Source organism: Rana temporaria, chromosome 7, assembly GCF_905171775.1.
Source record: "Rana temporaria chromosome 7, aRanTem1.1, whole genome shotgun sequence".
NCBI classification, from domain to species: Eukaryota; Metazoa; Chordata; class Amphibia; order Anura; family Ranidae; genus Rana; species Rana temporaria.
Genome location: NC_053495.1, coordinates 137,762,890 through 137,788,939, shown reverse-complemented (window position 1 = coordinate 137,788,939; position 26,050 = coordinate 137,762,890). Strand labels below are relative to the sequence as shown.

General features: G+C 40.7%; 1 protein-coding gene across 2 annotated transcripts in view; it reads left to right on the top strand.

Annotated features, from left to right (window-relative positions):
- CCDC18 (coiled-coil domain containing 18) overlaps positions 1–26,050 on the top strand; it is a 114,475-nt gene that overhangs the window by 14,970 nt on the left and 73,455 nt on the right. For both annotated transcript variants that reach the window (XM_040360011.1, XM_040360010.1), the window contains exons 5-11: positions 1,836–1,945; positions 9,245–9,373; positions 13,847–13,943; positions 19,698–19,819; positions 21,240–21,519; positions 23,461–23,537; positions 23,625–23,740. In XM_040360011.1, the coding sequence (XP_040215945.1) occupies positions 1,836–1,945; positions 9,245–9,373; positions 13,847–13,943; positions 19,698–19,819; positions 21,240–21,519; positions 23,461–23,537; positions 23,625–23,740 (931 nt within the window). The remainder of the gene's footprint in view (positions 1–1,835; positions 1,946–9,244; positions 9,374–13,846; positions 13,944–19,697; positions 19,820–21,239; positions 21,520–23,460; positions 23,538–23,624; positions 23,741–26,050) is intronic.

Below are 26,050 nucleotides of genomic sequence, written 5' to 3'. Positions count from 1 at the left end.
CCATTCATATAGTGTTCACTTTTGCAAACTTCTAAAGTTGAGGGAGGGGGTGGCTTGCTTCCACATACTCAGGATTCATGCTTTTGCCACACTGAGCAGGTAAATGGGCAGTGGTTTTGGTATTTTCCTGATATTATTATTATTATTATTATTATTATTATTATTATTATTATTATTATTATTCCACATAATTCATTTAGCACCAGCAGTTTGTTCAGCACTTTACAATATAAAAGGAGACAGTACAGTTGCAATACAATTTAATGCAAGAGGGTTAAGAGGGCCCTGCTAATGAGAGCTTACAGTCTAATAGGTAGGGGTAAGTGGTACAAAGGGTAATAAAGGTAATAACTGGGAGAGAGATAAGCTGATGAAGAAAGTATTAGTTGAGCTTTTAAAGCAAATTTCCAGGTTTTCTGTGACTTAATAATTTGGATCAAGCTGGTCCAAACAAGCTATTTTTCTTTATTAAATGCTGCTGGCTCTCTAAGCAATATATAAACTGCATGTGACTTGGGCTACTTAGGCCTCGTACACACGATAGGTTAACCAGAGGACAACGGTCTGAAGGACCGTTGTCTTGGGTTAACCGATGAAGCTGACTGATGGTTCGTCGTGCCTACACACCATAGGTTAAATAACCGATCGTGTCAGAACGCGGTGATGTAAAACACAACTACGTGCTGAAAAAACGAAGTTCAATGCTTCCAAGCATGCGTCGACTTGATTCTGAGCATGTGCGGGTTTTTAACTGATGCTTTTGCATACTAACGATCGGTTTTGACCTATCGGTTAGGCGTCCATCGGTTAAATTTTAAAGCAAATTCCTATTTTTTTTAACCGAAGGTTAACTAACCGATGGGGCCCACACATGATCGGTTTTGACCAATGAAAACGGTCCTTCAGACCGTTGTCCTCTGGCTATCCTATCGTGTGTACGAGGCCATACAGTACACAGTGCTGGGTTAAAGCTTTGAGGCAGACTCTTCCCATCTCACACCCGGAACAATGCAGAGTCAGTCTGAGCGTTGCTCAGCCATGCATGGGCAGCTTTGTATTCTGTGAATTAATACAAATCTTTCTCTAATTGGCCAAATCGAGCATGATGTCATCAGCCCGCCCCTGCTCATTCACATAATACAAAGCTGCCTATGAATGGCTGAGCACCGCTTGGATCATCTCTGCATTGTTCCAGGTGTGAGATGGAAAGTCCGATGCAAGCCATGCAAATTGATCAGATGACCAAGGTAGGAGATTTAGATAGAGAATAGAAGGGGTCTGAGGACATAGCCTTGGGGATGGGGGCTGAAAAAGGAAGTGGAGAGGAGGAAATAAAGTTGTTGGGGAAACTGAAAGGATGCTTTCGATACGTAGGAGAAGAACCAGGTATGTGCAGACACTTGGGAGGCCAGGGGAGTGGATGTTTTTGAGGGGATGCAGGTGGTCAACCATATCAAAAGCAGCAGAGGTCTAGTAGTATGAGTTTGGTATAGTTGTCACTGGTTTTCTCAGTAAGTAGTGAGTTTTAGTAGTTCAGTATCTATGGCTTACTCCGAGAAAGCCAGACTGTAAGGGGCCAGTAAGGTTGTTGTCAGTGAGGTAACAGCTCAGATGTTTGTAGACTAGACATTCTAGAAGTGTAGAGGTCAAAGGGAGCAAGGAGATGGGTCTTAGGTTGTTTAGGGTTGTGCGGTCCAGTGAGGGCTTTTTTAAGTATGGGGGAGACCAGTGTATATAGGAAACTTAGCAGATGTTGGCAAGATTTTATTGTATTGCTTTGTTTGTACATCTATTTTTATTTTCAAGGTTAGACAAGTTAGTTTTATATTTTTCAGGTTCGTCATTATGAATCTGCTCATGGGAAGCCTACCTCCAGAATCCCTGAGCTAGAGAAACATATTATTGGTTTAGAAGCCGAATCGGAAGCACAGGAAAAAGCGCTCAGGTAACAGTACTGTATTATTGTTTTATATTATCTGTATAAACATTGTTCATGTATAACCTAATCTTGGGCCCCTTTCACACTTGTGCGACTTGTCCTGTGACTGCAAAGTCGTACCCCATGATTTCCAATGAGTACCATTCATATCTGTGCGACTTCAAAGTGCACCAACTTCAAAGTAGTCCCTGTACTACTTTGGTCTGACTTACACAGGCATTCCCTGAAATCACTGCAAAATTGTGGTAAAATCACGCAAATTTGAAGTCGTGGTAGTGTGAAAGGGGCCTAAAAGAGAAACTTCACCCTGTGTTTTAAAAATTAAGTCAGCAGCTCCAAATATTGTATTTGGTCATTTTAAAACAACAGGAACTTACCAGCCCATAGAGTCCAGCATTGTATTCCAGCTGCTCATTCTTCTGACAGCTGCTGGATCCCCAGAATTGCCCTTCCTGGATTTGGGAGTTCGGCAGCCTTCCGGGACATATGTGACCCGTGTGGCGTTGTCCACGCCTAGGTGAGGATTGAGAAAGTGGGTACAGATACTGACCAAAAAAAAAGTACTTGGGGAGGGAGAAAAAATCAGTGGTAATTCACTTTTTTAGTAAAGTTTCTCTTTAAAGCGGGGGTTCACCCTAAAAAACATCTATATACCATTACATCCAGCATACTTCCCATTACATCCAGCATACTTCCGACATCTACAGTATGCTGTTTTTTTTGGTTTTTTTTTTTGCCGTACATACCGTTCTATTGTTGTTTTTCCCCCCGGCTTCCGGGTTCTGGCTGCCGCGGGAGTGGGCGTTCCTATTCAGAGGTTAGATTGACGTCTGGTGAAAAACTTCCCCTGGCACATAAGGCGCGTCACAAGTTTTCCCTAAGCAGCCGAACTGCGAGTCGGCTCTATATGGCGCCTGCGCAGTCAGCTCTACACAGCAGGCGCAAGCGCCGTATAGAGACGACTCGCAGGTCGGCTACTTACGGAAAACTGGTGATGCGCCTTATGAGCCAGACGTCAATCTAACCTCTGAATAGGAACGCCCACTCCCGTGGGAGCCAGAACCCGGAGGCCGGGGGAAAAATAACAATACAACGATATGTACGGCAAAAAAAAAAAAACAGCATACTGTAGATGTCAGAAGTATGCTGGATGTAATGGTATATAATTGTTTTAGGGTGAACCTCCGCTTTAAGCCAAGCTGCTTTCGCTTGTGGCCTAAGCTAACAGTGTGGGCTGTTTCAGCACTTCATGGAGTTCCATCTTGGTAGCGAAGCATTTCATTATCCACATTTTGTAATGTTGCACAAATGACACTGCCATCGTAATGGCCTGTCTTGATGAGCCTTGGTGTGGTGTTGATAGTCAAATGCAGCTTACTTTTAGGTGCTTTCTTCTTGAATTTGAGATCGGCTTAAAAAGCTTCTGAGATTGACGGGTGCATTTGACTTGCAGTTGATCTCCTTCTTGCCTGCATTTGGTGACCTCCTAAACTGCGTCCGCCTGTTTTGAGCTGCTTTTGAGCTCCTAATAAAATTGTACGAGGTGAGAAGCGGTTCTGAAGAAAACAAAATCCAGTCAACAGACCAGGGTTCAACCACCGCAGTATTCTGTGAAGTGAATTTATCATAAATCTGGTCACTTGCAGTGGCCGAGCCTTTAGATTTCTGCGCTATACAGACATCTCTAGTTCCGTCTTATCCCGGAGGGGACAATAAAACTGGCCATAGATGGAACAAAATTGGGATGGTTTAGCAGGGTCTGGCTGATCGGCAGGCTGGTTGTACAGAAGTCAATCTCTTGATGCAACCAGCTTGTTGGAAAGTTTTCGCCATCTCTCCTGTGATGGTGAACAGTAACATCCTGGGAATTTTCCAGTCAGGCTTCATGAAGTACATAAATGGCCTTCACCTATAGCTTTCACCATTTTGATGAAAGCTGAACAGCTTGGGCCAGATCCACGAAGCAGTTACGCTGGCGTATCTATTGATACTGCTAGGTTGCTCCGGCGTATCTTTGTTTTGTATCCACAAAGCAAGATACGCCTGAAGCTTGGCTCGATCCGTCGTCGGATCTAAGGTGCATATTTACGCTGGCCGCTAGGTGGCGCTTCTGTCGATTTCCGCGTTGACTATGCAAATTAGCTAGATACGTCAATCCACAAACGTACGGCCGGCGCATTTTTTTTACGTTGTTTACGTAAGGCTTTTTTCGGCGTAACGTTACCTCTGCTATATGAAGCGTAGCCAATGTTAAGTATGGACGTCGAGCCAGCGTCGAATTTTCCGTTGTTTGTGTAAAACGTTCGCGAATAGGGCTTTGCGTAGAATGATGTTCACGTCGAAAGCATTGGCTTGTTGCGGGTTAATTTGGAGCATGCGCACTGGGATGCCCCCACGGACGGCGCATGCACCGCTCAGAAAAAAACGTCATCTACGTCGGGTCAAGACGTATTAACATAAAACACACCCCCATCTCATCCATTTGAATTGCGCGCCCTTACGCCGACACATTAACACTACGCCGCCAATTATTTCAGGATACAGAAAATACGCTGAAAGTTACGGCGGCGTAGTGTATCTGAGATACGCTACGCCGGACGGAACAATGCACGGAGGTACGTGGATCTGGCCCCTTGTTTTTAGCTACAGACATCACTTATCTGCATAGGCATTTTTTATTTTTTTTTGCTAACACTGAACTACGCCTTTAAAAACAAATCTGACCCTTTTATTCTTGTCAATTGCATTTGTTAAGTATAATGCATGTCTTGTTTTGATCCCAAAGAAGAACTTTTGTGCTTGGATCCTTTAAATAGCATTTTTGTTTATGATTGTGTAAAATAAGATATGTCTTGAGCTCAAGGCTGTAATGTTACATTGGGGTTATTGACTGGCCACTCTGCTGTAAGTAAGTTGGGGTTAGGGGGTGCAAATTACCCGCCTTGCTCCTGGCTCCTAGATTTAAGGCAAATTTGTCAAGCCCTGCAGTATATACTTTCTGGTTTGTGCATTAGGTCAGCTGGATAGAAGAAGATCCTGGACTGCCGCACTCCTTAAAACGATGTCTATATTGTACAAATAAAATCCAAAAAGCTACAAGTAAGCGTCACATGATGTAAAACATGTCAGCCTTTTTCCTTTTGTTCCCTTTATTTTGACTGCATCGCTTTGGTTGTTTTTTGGGTTTTATTTGTACAATATAGACATCGTTTTAAGGAGTGTGGCAGTCCAGGATCTTCTTCTATCCAATGCACCTGTGCATAGCCAGCACCTTTTTGGTTTAGTGGGACGGAAGCAAAGCCAAGGGATCAGCAGTTTTTAGAGCGGTATCATCTCTCACTGCATTAGGTCAGCACCTGAATAAAAAGGCCTTTTCCTATTCTGTTTTTGGTACACTAGAATCCAGTGTCAATTTTGGCAGATAATTGAAATTTAGTTTTAGTCCTATAGCTGGATTCAGGTAGGCGGGCGCATCATTGCGGCGGCGTAGCGTATCGTATTTACACTACGCCGCCGTAAGTTAGCTAGGCAAGTACTGTATTCACAAAGTACTTGCCTGCTAAGTTACGGCGGCGTAACGTGAATAGGCCGTTGTAAGCGCGCCAAATTCAAATGAGGATGTGGGGGGTGTGTTTTATGTAGATTAACTGTGACCCGACGTGTACATATCCCAGTGTGCATTGCGGCAAAGTACGCTGCAAGGACGTATTAGTTTCGATGTGGACGTAAATTACGTCCAGCCCTATTCACGGCCGACTTACGCAAACGATGTAAAATTTAAAAATTTCGACGCGGGAACGACGGCCATACTTAACATTGGCTAAGCCACCTAGGGGGCATGTTTATATTTAGGCGGCCTATCTCTTACGGAAACGGCGTATCTTTACTGCGACGGGCGGACGTACGTTTGTGAATAGGCGTATCTAGTGATTTACATATTCTACGCCGAACGCAATGGAAGCGCCACCTAGCGGCCAGCCGAAATATTGCACCCTAAGATAGGACGGCACAAGCCGTCGTATCTTAGATAGGTTTAAGTGTATCTCGGTTTGAGAATACACTTAAACTTCGGTCGGCGCAGATTCCGAGTTAGGTCGGCGTATCTACTGATACGCCGGCCTAACTCTTTATGAATCTAGCTACTAGTCTTTTACATGAAATGCCATTTTAGTTTTAGTTGTATTTTAGTCGACTAAAATCTAAAGTGTTCAGTTAAATTGTAATGCATTATGTAAACATTTTTCTAGAATTTCCAAACTCGTATACTCCTGGAGTGAAAATCAAATAACATATTATTATTTATGGTATTAAGGTTTGAACATGCTCCACAGCCACAGATTTAGCTGTTGTGATATATAACGAACGTCTTTATAAATAAAACCAGGTTTTGTAAACAAACAAAAATATTGCTTTTGACAAACAGAAATGGCACATTAACCACTTGCTTACTGGGCACATATACCCCCTTCCTGCCCAGGTGAAATTTCAGCTTTCAGCACTGTCACACTTTGAATGACAGTTGCGCAGTGGTGCGACGTGGCTCCCAAACAAATGATGTCCTTTTTTTTCCCCCACAAATAGAGCTTTCTTTTGGTGGTCACCTCTGCGGTTTTTATTTTTTGCGCTATAAACAAAAATAGAGCGCCAATTTTGAAAAAAAACCACAATTTTTTGCTATAATAAATATCCAATAAAAAAAAAAAAAAAAAAATTCTCAGTTTAGTCCGATACGTATTCTTCTATATATTTTTGGTAAAAATCACAATAAGCGTGTAGTGATTGGTTTGCGCAAACGTTATAGCGTCTACAAAATAGGGGATAGAATTATGACTTTTTTTTTTTTTTAGTATGACTCTTTTTTTACTAGTAATGGCGGCGATCTGCGATTTTTGTCAGGACTGCGATATTGCGGCGGACACATCGGACACTTTTGACACATTTTTGGGACCATTCACATTTATACAGCGAACAATGATATAAATATGCACTGATTACTGTATAAATGTGACTGGCAGGGAAGGGGTTAATGTATTCCCTAATTAATGATTCTTACTGTGGGGGGAGGGGGGTGACTGGGGGAGGTGACCGATGGTTGTCCCTATATACAAGGGACACACCATCAGTCTCCTCTCCCTGACAGGACGTGGAGCTCTGTGTTTACACACAGAGCTCCACGTCCCTGTCTCCGTGACCGCCGATCGCGGGTAGCCTGGCGGACATCACGGCCGCCAGGCACACGCATCTGCACCTGACTGACACGGCGGGCATGTGCCGGCAATTCAGAGCCACATTGTGGCCGTAAAAACTTGCTGTGCGGGTGGGAAGAGGTTAAATTACAAAAAAAAATAAAAAGCTGTAAACTCTATTGGCTGTAATGTCATTGCAGATATTACTTGAATATTTTACCAATATTAAGAAAAAATATAGGAAATGCATTTTTTATTTTTTTTTCTCTTTGAACAGCTTAGTAGATGCCCGTACTTATCCTTATGCAGTAGTGCAATACCTGTTTAAACTTTTAATGTGATGTTATTACAGGCTCTGGATGGAATTGTGTTTCCTATTTTGACATGGTCAGCAGAGTAGTGTTAATTTTGATGTCAATTTTCAATTTAGTTAGTCTTTTTATTAAATTGTCGTTTTAGCCGTATTTTAGTCATCTTAATTGTTTTAGTCATATCCGGGGAACGATCGTGGGACTCCAGCGGCGATCGGGTCCGCGAGTCCCGCGGCTACGAAGCTTCGGACCGGGTCGTGTGCACATGCCCGCGCGACCCCACGGCTGGGCTTAAAGAGCAAAGTACATATACGTTGATGTGCCCAGCCGTGCCATTCTGTCAACGTAAATCGGCGTGAAGGGGTCCTTAAGTGGTTAATGAAGGTACAACATTTAGCAACTTATTGCTACACTTAGAGGTGCTGACCATGTCAAAATAGGAAACAATTCCATCCAGAGTTTGGAGACCCCTGCTCTAAAACAAGGAGAACAATGAGCAGCACAGTCGTTTTTTCATTTGCTGTTTTTCACAAGGAATTGAAGACCAATCGCTCTGGCACAATAAAGATTTCTAGATGTTTTCTATAAGATGGCAAATCTTCACTTTTAAAAAGAATAAATCCGTGCCAATTATCTAAAAGTGATTAATTCCGTTAAATTATTAAGCTGCTCCTCTAATAATAAAAAATAGAATTCTTACTACGAAGTGATATGTGAAAAAGGAGGGCGCTAGAAAGTGATAATAAGAAACACTCATAAATATTAAATATACTAAAGTGAGAAAAATACAAATCATAAAATTCTCCCAAGTGGATAAACCAGTGATATACAATTAGTGGTAATAAATCTTTAAAATAAATCACCAAAAAGTATTGCACACATAATATAAGTCCATAAAGAAAGTGTTTGACTCTTTCTAAGGAAAAATATACAAAGCAAAAAAGATAAAAAATTGTCCCAATTGGAAAAAAATAAACAAATAATGTGATTAATTTCCAAAATCCATCCACCAACAAAAAACAAAATCTTGCTGTAAAAGGATTGTTGTTCAGATAGTGCAAACTTGCACTGTCTGGACAACAGGCATCAGTCTGCACTGTCTGAACAACAATCCTTTTACAGCAAGATTTTGTTTTTTGTTGGTGGATGGATTTTGGAAATTAATCACATTATTTGTTTTTTTTTCAATTGGGACAATTTTTTTATCTTTTTTGCTTTGTATATTTTTCCTTAGAGTCAAACACTTTCTTTATGGACTTATATTATGTGTGCAATACTTTTTGGTGATTTATTTTAAAGATTTATTACCACTAATTGTATATCACTGGTTTATCCGCTTGGGAGAATTTTATGATTTGTATTTTTTTCACTTTAGTATATTTAATATTTATGAGTGTTTCTTATAATCACTTTCTAGCTCCCTCCCTTACATAAATCTTCACTTCTGAGTTCCTGTGCTTTTGGAGTGGGTCAGCTGTTCAAAGTGTACTGTATGTGGTTCTCTACATGTGTAAAAAGGTATTTCTCGCTGTCATTTGTAAATAAAAACAGGTCCTGTAATGGATCAGGTTTGGGTCACGTAACTCTGTAAGGAGAAAAAGTACAGAGGTTGACTGTGAAACGGATATTGTATAGGATTCAAGCACCAAGGAAAAAAAAAAAAAAAAAACACAGGCGTCCAATTTTCCAAAGGTGTAGTTTTTATAAAATCTGAAAATCTGTTTTAATGTGTACATTATGCACATAATGTAAAATATACTTAATGTAACGTGTAATAAAGTCATTGTAATGATTACACTTTTTCTTAGGATTGCAGAAGAACAACTAGTGGAAAACCACAGCAATATGGCTGAAAAAGAACAAGTTCTTCAGAAATTCAGAGAAGAATTGAAGAGTATGAAAAAGGAATTGTACGAGTGTAGCATTCAATGTAAAAGGTAATAAATACATCAATAGGAAAAATCTGTTATCATTTTTGTCGTTTTTAAATTGAGCTGACTTTCAAATGTACATCATGTGCATTCATTTGAGCAGTTTGTATTTGAAATTTGTACCTTCTGGGCCAGATACACGTAGTGCGGCGTAATTTTAGGCAGGCGTATTGTAGTAACACTATGCTGCCGCAACTTTGAGAGGCAAGTGCTGTATTCACAAAGCACTTGCCTCTAAAGTTGCGGCGGCGTAGCGTAAATCTGCCGGCGTAAGGGCGCGGAATTCAAATGATAAAGATGTGGGCGTGTTTTATGTTAATTCTACTTGACCCCGCGTAAATGACGTATTTTTTGAACGGCGCATGCGCCGTCCGTGGGGGTATCCCAGTGCGCATGCTCAAAATCACGCTGCAAATAGTCAATGCTTTCGACGTGAACGTAATTTACTCAAAGCCCTATTCGCGAACATTTCACGCAAACGACGTACACGACGGAAAATTCGACGCTGGCCCGACGTCCATACTTAATATTGCGTACGCCTCATAGAGCAGGGGTAACGTTGCACCGAAAAAAGCCTTACGTAAACGACGTAAAAAAATGCGCCGGCAAGGACATATGTTTGTGGATTGGCGTATCTAGCTAATTTGCATACTCAACGCGGAAATCAACGGAAGCTCCACTCAGCGGCCAGCGTAAATATGCACCTTAGATCAGATGGCGTACTAAGACGTACGTCAGTCGGATCTAGCCCAGCTTCAGGCGTATCTTGTTTTGTGGATACAAAACAAAGATACGCCGGAGCATCCTAGAAGTTACGCGGCGTATCAATAGATACCCTGACGTAACTTCTTCGTGGATCTGGGCCTCTGTCACTTACCAAAAATGTTGGTTAAAATTAAATAAAAAGCAAGTATTTAAAATTCTTGCTTGCCGTGTTTTTTGCTTTCCATAAATAGTTTTTTTTATTCATTTGAAGCTTGCCATTTTTCTTGGAAAGTTTGACCACACCAGGAAGAGTAAATTCCCTAGCACATCTCCTCCTTGCTCGCATTCCTCTCTGTGCTGGCCTAGCTCCTCCTCCCCTCCCTTTGCCTCCTTCCGTAAGTGACAGAGTGGAGTCTGCTGTGGATGCTGACATCACGTCCAAGATGAGGATGTCTAGAAGCAGTCTTGGGCTTTTTGGATGTTTACACAAGGGAGGGTTTTACAGATTACATGTATTTAACATATTTTATGCATGTTCATTGTATAATCTTAGAGCAAGGTTTATGGTAAACTAATTTTGTCTGGGGTCAGGGTCTCTTTAATGCCAAGCTTATTTCAAACATAATCTGCTTTACCTGCAAATGAATGTGAAATCTATTCAGCCAGTCTTGTGATTGGAAGAATGGGACAACGTGCCTCTCCAGCAACTGACTTCCTCAGTCCCCACACGTTTACAGAGGGGGTTATTTACGAAAGACAAATCCACTTTGCTCTACAAGTGCAAAGTGCACTTGAGATTGCACTGAAAGTGCATTTGGAAGTGCAGTCGCTATAAATCTGAGGGGAAGCTCTGCTGATTTTATCATCCAATCATATGCAAGCTGTTTTGTTTTTTCTTTTCCTTGCATGTCCCCCTCGGATCTACAGCGACTGCACTTTGCACTTGTAGTGCAAAGTGGATTTGCCTTTCGTAAATAACCCCCAGAGTGTTAAAAGAAAAGGGATGCTACACCATGGTAAACATAGCCCAGTCCCAACTTTTCTGAGACCTGTTGCTGCCATCAATTTAAAAAAATGACCCTGCTTTTTTTTTTTTTTTTTTTAAATGGTACATTTTCTCAGTTTTAAATATATATGTTTTCTATTGTGAATAATATGGGTTTAGGAGAATTGCAAATCTGTGCATTCTGTTTTTTTTATGTAGATCTTGCACAGCTTTCCAACTTTTTTGGGGTCGCGTATGTATATATATATATGTGTGTGTGTGTGTGTGTATGTATGTATGTATGTATGTAAATATATATATATATATATATATATATATATATATATATATATATATATATATATATATATATATATATATATATATATATATACTGTCAAACGATTAAAATTTTTAATCGCATTAATGTCATAGTTAACTCACGATTAATCTATCTAATTTATGACGAATTTCCCCACAAATATCGCACAATTCTGCAAGTGATTATAATTTATGATCGCTGTTTTCTAGCTGATCTAAAACCATTTTTGACATAAAGGGACACTTTTGGACAATCTACAGTTTTCAGGCAGAAAGAATAGTTTTTATTTTATAAAAGTACATGTAAGACACTGGGCAGACCACTAGGGACAAGGGGGGTGTGTATTTTTTACATACAGTACTGTAATCTATAAGATTACAGTATACTGTGTGTATTGTGTTTGTTTACTTTTTTGAATTTGGCGCCGTTCTCCGCTCCCGTGCGTCGTAACGTCGCAGGGAGCGGAGATCGGCGGCACACAGACACTGTGAATCGAGCGAGGAGGACCCGCCAAGCGAGGAGGACCCGCTCGATCACACAGCGGGGTGGCATCGCCGATCACACAGCTGGGTGGCATCGCTGGATCCAGGGACAAGGTGAGTAACTTGCCTGTGAATCCAGCGAGAAGGTAAGCCGCGCCGCGCCGCTGCACACTCTGCACGTCCACCCCGAGCGCTCCCGCGTTAATCGCGCGATAAAAATATTGACGGCGTTAACATGGGTTTGCGTTAACGCCGTTAATATCGCGTTTAACGCACAGCCCTAATATATATATATATATATATATATATATATATATATATATATATATATATATATATATATATATATATATATATATTAATTACACACAGTGGATATAAAAAGTCTTCACACCCCTGTTAAACTGTCGGGTGAGACAAAGATATATAATTTTTCTACATTTTTTTTGATGTGACCTATAAACTGTACAACTCAGTTGAACAACAAACTGAAATATTTTAGGTGGAGGAAAGTAAAAATAGAAAACTATGGTTGCATTAAGTGTGCACACCCTTAAACTAAAACATTTTTGAAGCACCTTTTGATTTTATTACAGCACTCAGTCTTTTTGGGTATGAGTCTATCAGCATGGCACATCGTGACTTGGCAATATTTGCCCGCTCTTCTTTGCAAAAACACTGTCAGTCTGTCAGATTGCGAGGGCATCTCCTGTGCACAGCCGTCTTCAGATCACCCCACAAATTTCCAATCGGATTCAAGACTGGGCTCTGGCTGGGCCATTCCATAAATGTTATACTCTTCTGGTGAATCCATTCTTTTGTTGATTGGGATGTATGCGCTAGGTCGTTGTCATGCTGAAAGATGTAGTTCTTCAAATTTAGCTTTCTAGCAGAAGCCTGTTAGTTTTGTGCCAATATTGACTGGTATTTGGAAATGTTCATAATTCCCTCTACCTTGACCAAGGCCCCTGTTCCAGCTAAAGAAAAACAGGCCCCAAAGCATGATGCTGCCACCATCATGCTTCACTGTAGGTATGGTGTTCTTTTGGTGATGTGCAGTGTTGTTTTTTTGCATCAAACATATCTTGGAATTATGACCATAACACACTTTCCCACAAGCTTTTGGGAGACTTTTTGCTAAATTTATCCGGGCCTGGATGTTTTTCTTTATAAGAAAATGGTGTCAGGTTTGTACTGACTCCTATTTAACATGAGTTTGCATGTGATTGCTTAATTCAGAAAACGGCTACATCCACAATTATAAGAGGGTGTGTGCAACCAAATTTTTTAGTTATTTTTTGGTGTTTTTTAATTGAGTTGTACAGTTTAAAGGTCACGTTAAAGGTGGAAAAAGTTCTGAAATGATTTATCTTTGTCTCATGTTTTATTTTATTTTACATCACAGAAACCTGACACTTTAACAGGGGTGTGTAGATTTCTTACAGCCACTGTGTGTGTGTGTGTATATGTATGTGTATATGTATATATATGTATATGTATGTGTGTATATATATATATATATATATATATATATATATATATATATATATATATATATATATATATATAATATAAAAAATTTAAGATGGCAATACATAAGCAGATGTTTTCCTGAGCAAGACGGGTATCTGTTCCTCCTCCAGTACACCATGCCTCGGGGCCCCCTGCCTTATGACTTGGCTAGAAGACAAAACTGTCACATCTGGGGTTTGCCCTAAACATTCTGATCCTCTACCCAGCATCTGATCTGGCTGATGTAAATGTGACCCGCCGCAAACTAAGATTTTAAACATGTAAATGGGGGTTGAAGCCTGATTGCTGAAAATGGATGTTTTCAGTCTTTTGGATCATAAATGGCAACTTTTGATGGTAAAGAATGCATGCTTTTAAGTTTGCTGTGCCAAATGTTCCCAGCCTTGAATATCTTTTTATTTTCTTAAGAACATTTCACTGCTAATCTCTGTGTATTTGCTTTGTCTTGTAAGAACTGAGAAACAGAGAAACGAAGCACTGTTTAATGCTGAAGAACTAACCAAAGCATTTCAACAGTACAAGAAAAATGTGGCAGAGAAAATAGAAAAGGTGAGCTAGACAATTCTCATTGAGTTGATATAAAACAAAAATCTCCTAAAGAATATTTTTCTTAACGTAGATATTGCTGTTTAAATTCAAAGCTGTTTAGATCTCTAATTACCACCTTTAAAAAACGGCTGATAATCTAATTAAGTGTTAATTTACATCAACTGTATGGTTACAATCTTTCTGGGACAGAAAAAGCATCAGAGGACTGTATCGTATGTACAGTGACATAAAAGTGCAACACTCAAAGCACTGCATCAGACTGGAAAACAAGTGCTGGCTTGGAGTCTGCCACTCCTCCACACATAATTTTTGGTATGATCCAGAGGAAAAGCCACACACTGTTGATGTCTTCGCCAAACTTTAATCAGTCGACAAGCTTAAGTACATGGCCCTGCCCCCAGGACCACCCCTCCTAACATGTTTCACTCAGTAGGCTTAATCATAGAGGCTATCAAGCAGGATAGATATAGAGGATATCACAGATTGTATGGCTTTTTCATTGGATTATACCAAGAGAATGGCATACATACCTCGTTAGCCATTAATGACAGATTTTTTTGGTGCTAAACACCTTTTTTTGCTGACTAAGTTCCTGGCATCAGAATCCCTTGAAAAGCCAAAAAATGCCAGTGAAATATTGGGATAGTCTCAATCACGACCATGTACTCCAAAATTAAATATGTATAACTATTGTAAAGTTACTTTTAGATGCTTAATACTTGCAGCATAATAACAGTGGCTTGGTTGCCTTGTCCACTACTTATTGCACAGCCTTGAGTAGACTTTGCCTGCAACACAAACAGTCCTGCAACATGGGATTGTGGTGAAGCTTTGATAATGCTCCAGTCTCACATTGGATAAAGCAGTGCGTGTATACATTGAACTTTATGCTGTAATAATAAATTGACATCCCTTGGCTTATTGCTAGGGTATCTTTGTTCTATATGAAGGGTTCAATATAACCGAATATAGCTAAAGGGCTGAAAAAATTGATACAAACTGAAAGGATTGTTTAGGTTGGCTTGTATATATTGGTAGACCCCAAAAATATTATGCATAGGTTGTGTAATAAGATTGAAATGTGTGTGTGTGTGTGTGTGTGTGTGTGTGTGTGTGTGTGTGTGTGTCTGTGACCAAAAGAAGCAGTGATACAATCCTCCATCAGTCAAATGATTGGATACCAGAACCCCATGATCCCTTATTACAGCGGATCATGGACAGCATATAAAAAGACAATCACTCCCAGTGATGTAATTCAGACGCATGTGGTCCAATTGGGTCTCATTCACAAACGATGACAGCAATATCCACGGGATCCAAGGGATCATGGGGTTCTGGTAAGAATCCAATCATTTGACTGGTGGAGGATTGTATCACCGCTTCTTTTGGTCACGTTATCTACTATATGACGATTGGCACAATTCACGGGTGTTCTGATGAAATCTTCGTCAATTTATGGACTTTTTTGTTACAGTTTATAAATTCTTTATAATTTTATATTTATTTTGCATATTTGATTTTCAGCCTTTATTTATATATGTCTTAATTGATATGTATACACCGTTGGCATTTCTTTTATATTGTCTATTAAACTGATGGGTGTCGATATGGCCATCTAGCGCTCTCTGGTGGCTACTCACCCCATCACACATTATCTATAATATTTTTTTGATACAGCTATATATACCGGTAGCTTTATATATTACTGGTTTAAAAATCACTGTTTGGTGCCTTAATAGGTTCTTATTATTGCAAGTCATTGGTCAAGTTTCATGGCCAGCGTAGCTGTAAATATTGTTAATCAGAGTTCTATAATTTGCCTGTGGGATGTGATCTTTAAAGTGATACTAAACACGCACTGTTTAATTTACATCGTCCCTTCTATTTCTGTATGTGGATGATGGCACTATAATTCTTAAAACACTATACATACAAGTACTTTTTTTCCTAATATACAGCTGATGCATGATCCAGCTCTTCCCCAGCCTGTCTGTAGGGAAACATAAGCAGGAGGAGCTTCTAGTCCACGTTCAAAATAAAAATAGCCTTTGGTGTATATATAGAGTAAATATAAGTAATATCCATAAACTGTTGTAAGTTGGCATACAAACAACAATAAAAGCAGCAATAACCTGGTGTGGGCAGCAGATTTCTGCCAGTCACCTGGCTGTGTCCCTTCCCTCCAACCTGTGTCTTAGAAAAAAACGGAGGTGAAGACTCCATCAATCTACATGTAATTTACCATCCCCATCGTGTTTAGCTAATTAGTGGGCATAAAGGAGGTGGGAGAAAGTGGGCTGTCATTTACTACTGAGTATGCGCCCACATGTGTGACTTTATAGTCAAATGAGCTGCTCAGATGTGATCGGTAAGAAAAGCTTGGCATAGAAACTCACTGAAAACTGAGCATGTGCAGAGCTGCCAACACTGCTCTGCGAAATGCCTAGCTGAATTGGGGACATGAACAGAAGGGGGAGATGGAGAGCAGAAGGATCAACCAGTTTTTTTTTTACAGAATACGAATCTCATACTGACCTAAGTAAGTATGAACAGCATGTAATACACCATTTATTAATAGTTTTCTTTTATGATGTTTAGTGACACTTTTTGATTCTATTTTAAACTCTTGTTTTTTTCATATATGTACCATTTTTTGAAGTAGTAAATACAGTAGACAATACAAACCACAGAGACATGTATATACTGAGCTCTAAAAATTACTGGAAGTACAGTGAATGTGTGTATATGTGTGTGTGTATATATATATATATATATATATATATATATATATATATATATATATGTGTATGTATGTATATATATATATAATGTGTATATATTATATAGAAAATCCACACCAGTGATCAACAGCAGTTGTTGGTTAATGAATATTGATTTTAAATGGAATAGAGTCATGGACGTCAAAGAGCTTCATGGAACTGTGGTTGTCCATAGGCTTGAAATCTTCAGGTATGAACAAAAAGTGTGTAAGAGAATGGAAATTGCATGTCTGAACTTAAAATACATTTTATATTGAGCCTGTGTTTATTATTGTAAATAATCTTCTAGTATGTGCTGCAACACAACAAATTTGGAAAGGTATTCAGTTTTTTTTCTTTTTTTAACCCATTTGAGCCCAGTACATATGGGAAAGCTTTCAGTGAAATATAATACACATATTACTCATGCTAGTTCTACGTCAATGAAGCAGAAAGCAATCTGCCTCAGTATGTCACAGCTGTACATTCCAAATACTATGGAAAACATGTAGTCCGCCTTCCCAACAAATCTCCATTGGCATAAAGCTTGCAAGTTTTTTCATGTGGCTTTTCTCAGAATAACACTATACACCTTATAAGGCAACCCCCCCCCCCCCCCCAAAAAAAATATACGTTCTTATTTTATTTTATGTTTTGTTCTTTTTAAGAAGGCTAGAACTCCATCTGCTGGCTGGATGGAAAATTACAAAATACTGATATGTAATGCTTACCTGACTATAAAAAGTTATATAGTTAAAGTTCTATATTTTTAGCCCTGACCACAATAAAGTATAAAACAATTATGCATTCATTTTGGGAAACTTTTTTTCCCCAAATGTTTTTTTCAGATGAGCCATAGAAAGGAAAGAGGGAGGACATCCCTCTCCTTCAATAAAATGACTAAGTGGAGGGTGCCAACTCATCCACCCTTAGTACAGTAATACCGTCTGGAGTGAAAATCCATACCGATTTGTTATTTAAGCCGCAATTATTACACAGCTGTAGTAAATCTAGCCATAGATATAAAAACATGTAAATGCATAGATAACTAATACCACTCTCTGCAAATTATACTACAATTAACAACGTTAATCTAATAATGCATCAATTCATATAAAACCTCACATAAAGATTATGCATTGAGACATATGTTTGTGCCGTCTAACAATATAAATTGGTCCTTTAAAATTAAGTTTGTGCTCCAATATTCTTGTGCCAATATGCAGTAAAAAGCAATAAGGTGCTGTGCTCCCCTGGTCATGTGACCTCACTCACCGAATCCTCATAGGTATTGGGCCTATTAGAAAAAGGACAATACTCGGATTCTTGTGATGGACAGATTCCTATTTCCCAGGGTATTTTAACAGGTCGGGTCGGCTGCACAAGATCATATAGCTATACGTCATCTTGCGAATCAGCCAATAGGGGCACGTGCGCGCCGCCGGAGGCGCACTCGCTCCCTGCTCCCGACGCACGTGCCCGGCAGGCGCGATCACTGCCGGGCACCCGCGATAGCTCGTTACAGAGCGAGAACCGGGAGCTGTGTGTCCTGTCAGGGGTCCAGCAGTCCTGTCAGGGGGAGAAATGCCTGATCGTCTGTTCATACAATGTATGAACAGCGATCAGTCATTTCCCTAAGTCAGTCCCACCACCCCCTTCAGTTAGAACACACACAGGGAACATAATTAACCCCTTCCTCGCCAGTGGCATTTTTATAGTAATCAATGCATTTTTATAGCACTGATCGCTATAAAAATGCCAATGGTCCCAAAAATGTGTCAAAAGTGTCCGAAGTGTCCGCCATAAGGTCGCAGTACCGATAAAAATCGCTGATCGGCGCCATTACTAGTAAAAAAAAATATATTAATAAAAATGCAATAAAACTATGCCCTATTTTGTAGACGCTATAACTTTTGCGCAAACAAATCAATAAACGCTTATTGCGATTTTTTTTTTTTACGAAAAATATGTAGAAGTATACGTATCGGCCTAAACTGAGGAAAAAAATAGTCGTTTTATATATTTTTGGGGATATTTATTACAGCAAAAAGTAAAAAAAATATAATTTTATTTCAAAATTGTCGCTCTATTTTTGTTTATAGCGCAAATAAATAAAAAAACACAGAGGTGATCAAATACCACCAAAAGAAAGCTCTATTTGTGGGGAAAAAAAAGGACGCCAATTTTGTTTGGGAGCCACGTCGCACGACCACGCAATAAAGCGACGCAGTGCTGAATCGCAAAAAGTGGCACGGTCATTGATCACCTATGAATAATTTAAGAGGAGGTCTGGTGCTAGAATTATTCCTCTTGCTCTGACGATCATGGTAATACCTCGCATGTGTGACGCGATCACTTTTTTACATAAGCGTGCGGTACCGATTTGTATGTTTGCCACTGTGTGTGAGCATGGGGTGACAGGGCGCTTTAAAAAAAAAAAAATATATATATATATATATATATATATATATATATATATATATATATATATATATATTTTAATGATTATTATTTATTTTTTACTGTGTGTGTTTTGTGTTTTTTTTTTTTTTTACATTTTGAGTGCTTTTATTGCTGTCAAAAGGAATGTAAACATCCTTTTCGATGGCAATGGCCGGTACTCTTGGTCTCCAATGCAGTCAATCGGAGACAGATCGGTCTGATCGGCTGTTTCACAGGCTGCTACGCAGCCAGTAAACAAAAGGCTGGGCAGCTTCAGCTCTTCTCACTCTGAGGCTGGACATGGATGCCGCCAGTTGCATCACTCACTAATGGCGGTGGGAGGGATGTGGGCCCCCCCCTTCCGCCACTTGTATAAGTTTTCCAGCCGCTACCCAGCCGCTCGGGAATACTTTTACATGAAAAAAAATGACACTGGGATCATGGTTGTAGCCTTAACCATGATCCCAATACAACCACTGCCCTATCTGCCCTAGCTGTGTGTGTGTGTGTGACTATGTCAAGTATTCTAAGTCAGTCATATTTGTTTCAATAGATTCAAAATGAGGAGGAGCAGAGAAGCCAGGCCCTCCAAGACTGTGAAAGAGAGCGAAAGGAATCCTGGGAAAAGTGTAGAAAATTGGAAAATGAACTTGAAGATGTAAGGGCACATTTAAGGTACATTGTAGTAAAGAATACCTTACCTGTGCATGAAGATGTGTTAAACCCACAACAGTAAAATCAGTCTGTATATGCAGTAAAGCATGCTTGTTATACTCACAATGGAACCTAAGGGGTGGGGGTGGGGGGGTTAATCCTCTGCATTTTTAAAAAAAAAAGCTGTTTGATCCTGTCTTCTTTGATCCTATCCTCCTTCTGGAGTCGCTGATACATTTCCTCATGGTACAGAGGCTAGGGGACAAGTTGCACATGCTCAGTTTGGTGTGTATTGCTAGAGAGTTTTTTCTTTCTTTTTTTTTTTTTCTTGGGAGAGTGCATGTGATCAGCACAGGGCTAAATGGCACTGTCCAGGCAGAGGGTCATTTCCATGTTCTGTGCACTGTGGGAGACCAGATATAATGAATGCAGGGTCCTGTGTTTAGTAACACTAAGGAAAGACTATTGCATGCCATGCCTATTAGGATAACCCTGTTTAAAGTGGAGGTTCACCCAAAAAATAAATTTTTAACATTACATTCAGCCGAGTTGTCCTAATGACAATCGGCTGTTTTTTTTTCCCCGTACATACCGTATTTTCACCGCCGCTTCCGGGTATGTCTTCTGCGGAACTGGGCGTTCCTAATTGACTGACAGGCTTCCGACCGTCGCATACTGCGCGTCACGAGTTGACGAAAGAAGCCGAAGGTCGGTGCGCAGGCGCCGTATAGAGCCGCACCGACGTTCGGCTTCTTTCGGCAACTCGTGACGTGCTGTATGCGACGGTCGGAAGCCTGTTAATCAATTAGGAACGCCCAGTCCCGCAGAAGACATACCTGGAAGCGGCGGTGAAAATACGGTATGTACAGGGGAAAAAAAATAAAAAAACAGCCGATTGTCATTAGGACAACTCGGCTGAATGTAATGTTAAAAATTTTATTTTTTGGGTGAACCTCCGCTTTAAGTCAATGTACTTGTATAAAAATATGTTGTTCCCCCTCCAGAACACACCGGTCAGTGCTCTCAGCCATTGGCTGAGAGCGTTGATCGAATGCCAATCAGATCTTTTTTAGTTGTACCCCTCAGCAAAAGCCAGATGTTCGGCCAGATTGTGTCAAACAGGCTGCTGCACACGCAGGCAGATTGGCCGATTTTGAGCCTGTGTGTTCAGGGCTTTCTCCTTTTTTAAAGATGAACCTCCTTCCCAAACTGTGTGCTGCTGTACATGCGATTTACAGGAGGCTAATACCAAGGAGGTTAATAACAAGACAAATTCTGAATTTATTTGTTTAATTTAAACTTTTTTTCCTATTTCCCTTTTTTATTTTTATTTTATAATTTCTTGCAATAATGAGCCTTTATATGTCTACCTGGAGTTCAGCTTGAACCTTATGATAACTTTGGATTTGTTTGCATTAATCCTGTTTCTCCCATTTGATAGGAGTTTGCTGTCTGAAAAGACTGATGAAGGGGAGAAACAGAAACAGAAATGTGCTGAATCAAGTAACACAGAGCTTATTACACTTCTGACCCAGTGTAATCAGAGGGTTCTACGACTTGAGAGTGAACTTGAAAATAAAGAGAAAGTGTTTAAGGAAAACAAAAGGCTTCTTCAAGAAAATAAGGAGTTAAAAGAGCGTCTTGCAGCCCGTGAAGACTTCAGTGGAATGAGACACTTGGGTTCAGAGTCTAGCAATATTAGGCCATCATCACAATCAAGGGTACGTTGCTTGTCGTAACACTAAATGTGGACATAGACCAGAGATGGCAGTTTGAAGGTCAAATCTCTGGGTGTGTTGGATGCTTGTGCATGGAGTTATTCCACCCTTTGGCTGCAGCTCTGAATAAACACATTAGTGACATTGCGGCCAGAAGCGTGCAACCGATGTCAAGCCACAAGGAGAACTAGGCATCTGACACACCTAGAAGATTTGTATACTTAAGATTGAAGTTTGCAGGGCATAGCTCTACAAGAGAGCAAACATGTAATTTGCTGGAGACCGTACTGGTAAGTATTAATGTACATTTACAGGGTGTCTTTTTTTTTTTTTTTTTTTTTTTCTCCCTTGTACATTTATGACTGTAGCTGAAAAAAATGCTGTCTTCAAAATATTTTGCAAGCTGCAGGGAAATACTGTATAACTGATTTTTCCTGGAACAATCAGACCTGTTCTAGTAAGGCAAACTAAAAGAAACCAGAAAATATCCACTTAATTAGTGAGAAACACAATAGAGCTGAAGGTGTTTGCATGTCGTCTTTTCAGTGCAGATACTTAAAGCGGAGGTCCACACAAAAAGTGAACCTCCGCTTTTGGGGGGAGGGGCGTGCAGATACCTGTATAATACAGGTATTTGCACCCACTTCCGGGAATAGACTCCCTCGGGAGTCACACCCCTTCCCGGCCCCCCCCCTGCTGTCTTCTGGGAAACGCACTGGTCCCAGGAGACAACGGGGACCAGTAAAGACGGGCCGTGCAGCTCACGCCCATGCTTCACTTCCCAACGCTTCACTTCCTGATTCCCTCACCGAGGATGGCGGTGGGGGCAGCTGAAAGACAAGCAATTGCTCGGCTTCGACTGCCGACATCACGGGCGCACTGGACAGGTAAGTGTCCATTTATTAAAAGTCAGGAGCTGCAGTATTTGTAGCTGCTGGCTTTAAAAAAAAAAAAAAAAAATCGGGTGGACCTCCGCTTTAGTACAAGGTGTTTCAATTAGAGGGTAGTTGGCAAAACCATGCAAATCATTAATTTATGGCCATGTGACCAAACTGTAGCGTGTTAGAATCTTGTAAAGACAATGCTACATTTTTTTTTTCTCAGTTTGGTGACATTGTTAACAGAAACTGAATTTTGTGCCGCTTAAAGTTTGCATCGTGAATCTAGGGTTGTCCCGATACCACTTTTTCCCATACTTTTTTTCCCATTACCGATACTACTTTTTTTAATGTCACATGACAGTATTTTTTTTTTTCAATTTGTTTTTGTTTTTTAGGGGAGGAGAGGTGGACGGTGTCTGTGTGTGTGTTTTTTTTTATTTTTTTTATCAGACCTGTTGGGGGGGGGGGGGTTTTGGTGAGATAACAGACCCCTGATAACTTCCCCCTTAAAACAGAGAAAGAGACGGGATAGAGGTTCCTCAGTCCCTTTCTCTGCAGCCTCAGCTGCGCTGAAAATTAATGGAGAGAAGACAGCGGCTCCTCTCCATTCATAAACTAAAACATCGTTATCACAGGGGGTTACAATGTTTCAGTTATGTGAATGGACAGAGTCAGTGTTCACTGACTCTGTTCATACAGAAAAGGAAGGAGGAGGACATGGAGGGGGACACGGAGGAAGAATGGAGGGGGACTGGAGGAGCATGCGGGGACAGTCACGGGTGATCGTGTGTGGGAGAGTTATAAGCACCGTTCACCGCTGTATAGATTTCACTAAAGCAGCTAAAAGCCGCGGGGGGAAGAAGCTTGTAACTCCCCCACCCACCGATCACCACTGACTGTCCAGGTATCGGGTGAAGCATCAGGAGCATTTGCCCAAGTACAAGTACTTGGGCAAATGCTCGGTATCGGGACAACCCTACCTTCTACTGTGCAAAACACTCTTGCTTAATTTTTTATAAAGTTCTGCTCTGTTAAAATTCTTTTATGCTTTTGGAATTGGCAGAGTGACCAGACAAATGTGCCAGGCGATGTAAATAAACCCCATTCCAGTGACGGCAGTTTGCTCATTATGGATCTGAGGTATCTATATACAAACTTGTTAAGAATAATATATTTTTTTTTAGTAAACTGAATTGAGATTAAACTTGTCTTTTACCTTCCCTTTAGGGCACAGTTGTCACTGAAAGAAGCAGAAAATCAAGAATTACGAGCCAAACTTGTGCATGCAAATACCTGCTTTCCATTGGATGCCGAACCAGTAAAGTTACCCTTACAGCAAATTGGTAATGTTTGCACCTAGTTAAAAAATAAATAAAAAAATAGAACACTATATAATTCATTGTAAACAGTGCTGTAAGTATATACTGTATATTTATTCTGTAATATGCAGCACTTTTTAATTTATTATTCTTGATTAGTCACAAAGCCTTGAAAATAATGGTTTGTATTGAGACTAGACTAGGATCCAGAGCACAAGCTGGTCAAGTACTGGGGGGTATTCAAAAAGATGACAGATGGTAGATAATCTTGTACAGAGGAATGACAGAGAAGGCACTGGGGTTGATTTTCTAAAAATTTTGAGTGCAAAATCTGGTGCAGCTGTGCATGGTAGCCAATCATATTCTAACTTTAGCTTGTTCAATTAAAATTTTATCAAAAACTTGAAAGCTGATTGGTTTCTATGCACAGCTGCGTCATATTTTGCACTTTCCAGTTTTAGTAAATCAACCCCACAGAGTGGATGATTATGGTAGATGGAAAGAACAACAAGGTAGAGAGTGGATGATCCTATTCAGGTGAGAGAGGTGGAGAGATATAAAAAAAAAAAAAAAGTTTTCCTGAAGGAATGAAAGAAGTCGGAGTGGATGATTTTGTGCGGGGTAATGAAGGAGAAGGCAGAGAGTAGATGATCATGGATGGTGGGTGGAAATGGAGTGAGAAGGCAGAGAGTAAATGATCATGGATGGTAGGTGGAAATGGAGTGAGAAGGCAGAGAGTAGATGATCATGGATGGTGGGTGGAAATGGAGTGAGAAGGCAGAGAGTAGATGATCATGGATGGTGGGTGGAAATGGAGTGAGAAGGCAGAGAGTAGATGATCATGGATGGTGGGTGGAAATGGAGTGAGAAGGCAGAGAGTAGATGATCATGGATGGTGGGTGGAAATGGAGTGAGAAGGCAGAGAGTAGATGATCATGGATGGTGGGTGGAAATGGAGTGAGAAGGCAGAGAGTAAATGATCATGGATGGTAGGTGGAAATGGAGTGAGAAGGCAGAGAGTAGATGATCATGGATGGTGGGTGGAAATGGAGTGAGAAGGCAGAGAGTAAATGATCATGGATGGTAGGTGGAAATGGAGTGAGAAGGCAGAGAGTAGATGATCATGGATGGTGGGTGGAAATGGAGTGAGAAGGCAGAGAGGCAGAGAGTAGATGATCATGGATGGTGGGTGGAAATGGAGTGAGAAGGCAGAGAGTAGATGATCATGGATGGTGGGTGGAAATGGAGTGAGAAGGCAGAGAGTAGATGATCATGGATGGTGGGTGGAAATGGAGTGAGAAGGCAGAGAGTAGATGATCATGGATGGTGGGTGGAAATGGAGTGAGAAGGCAGAGAGTAGATGATCATGGATGGTGGGTGGAAATGGAGTGAGAAGGCAGAGAGGCAGAGAGTAGATGATCATGGATGGTGGGTGGAAATGGAGTGAGAAGGCAGAGAGTAGATGATCATGGATGGTGGGTGGAAATGGAGTGAGAAGGCAGAGAGTAGATGATCATGGATGGTGGGTGGAAATGGAGTGAGAAGGCAGAGAGTAGATGATCATGGATGGTGGGTGGAAATGGAGTGAGAAGGCAGAGAGTAAATGATCATGGATGGTAGGTGGAAATGGAGTGAGAAGGCAGAGAGTAGATGATCATGGATGGTGGGTGGAAATGGAGTGAGAAGGCAGAGAGTAGATGATCATGGATGGTGGGTGGAAATGGAGTGAGAAGGCAGAGAGTAGATGATCATGGATGGTGGGTGGAAATGGAGTGAGAAGGCAGAGAGTAAATGATCATGGATGGTAGGTGGAAATGGAGTGAGAAGGCAGAGAGTAGATGATCATGGATGGTGGGTGGAAATGGAGTGAGAAGGCAGAGAGGCAGAGAGTAGATGATCATGGATGGTGGGTGGAAATGGAGTGAGAAGGCAGAGAGTAGATGATCATGGATGGTGGGTGGAAATGGAGTGAGAAGGCAGAGAGTAGATGATCATGGATGGTGGGTGGAAATGGAGTGAGAAGGCAGAGAGTAGATGATCATGGATGGTGGGTGGAAATGGAGTGAGAAGGCAGAGAGTAGATGATCATGGATGGTGGGTGGAAATGGAGTGAGAAGGCAGAGAGTAGATGATCATGGATGGTGGGTGGAAATGGAGTGAGAAGGCAGAGAGTAGATGATCATGGATGGTGGGTGGAAATGGAGTGAGAAGGCAGTGAGTAGATGATCATGGATGGTGGGTGGAAATGGAGTGAGAAGGCAGTGAGTAGATGATCATGGATCAACTACTCTCTGCCTTCACCCATTCTCTCACGCGTGATTGTGAGAGAATGGG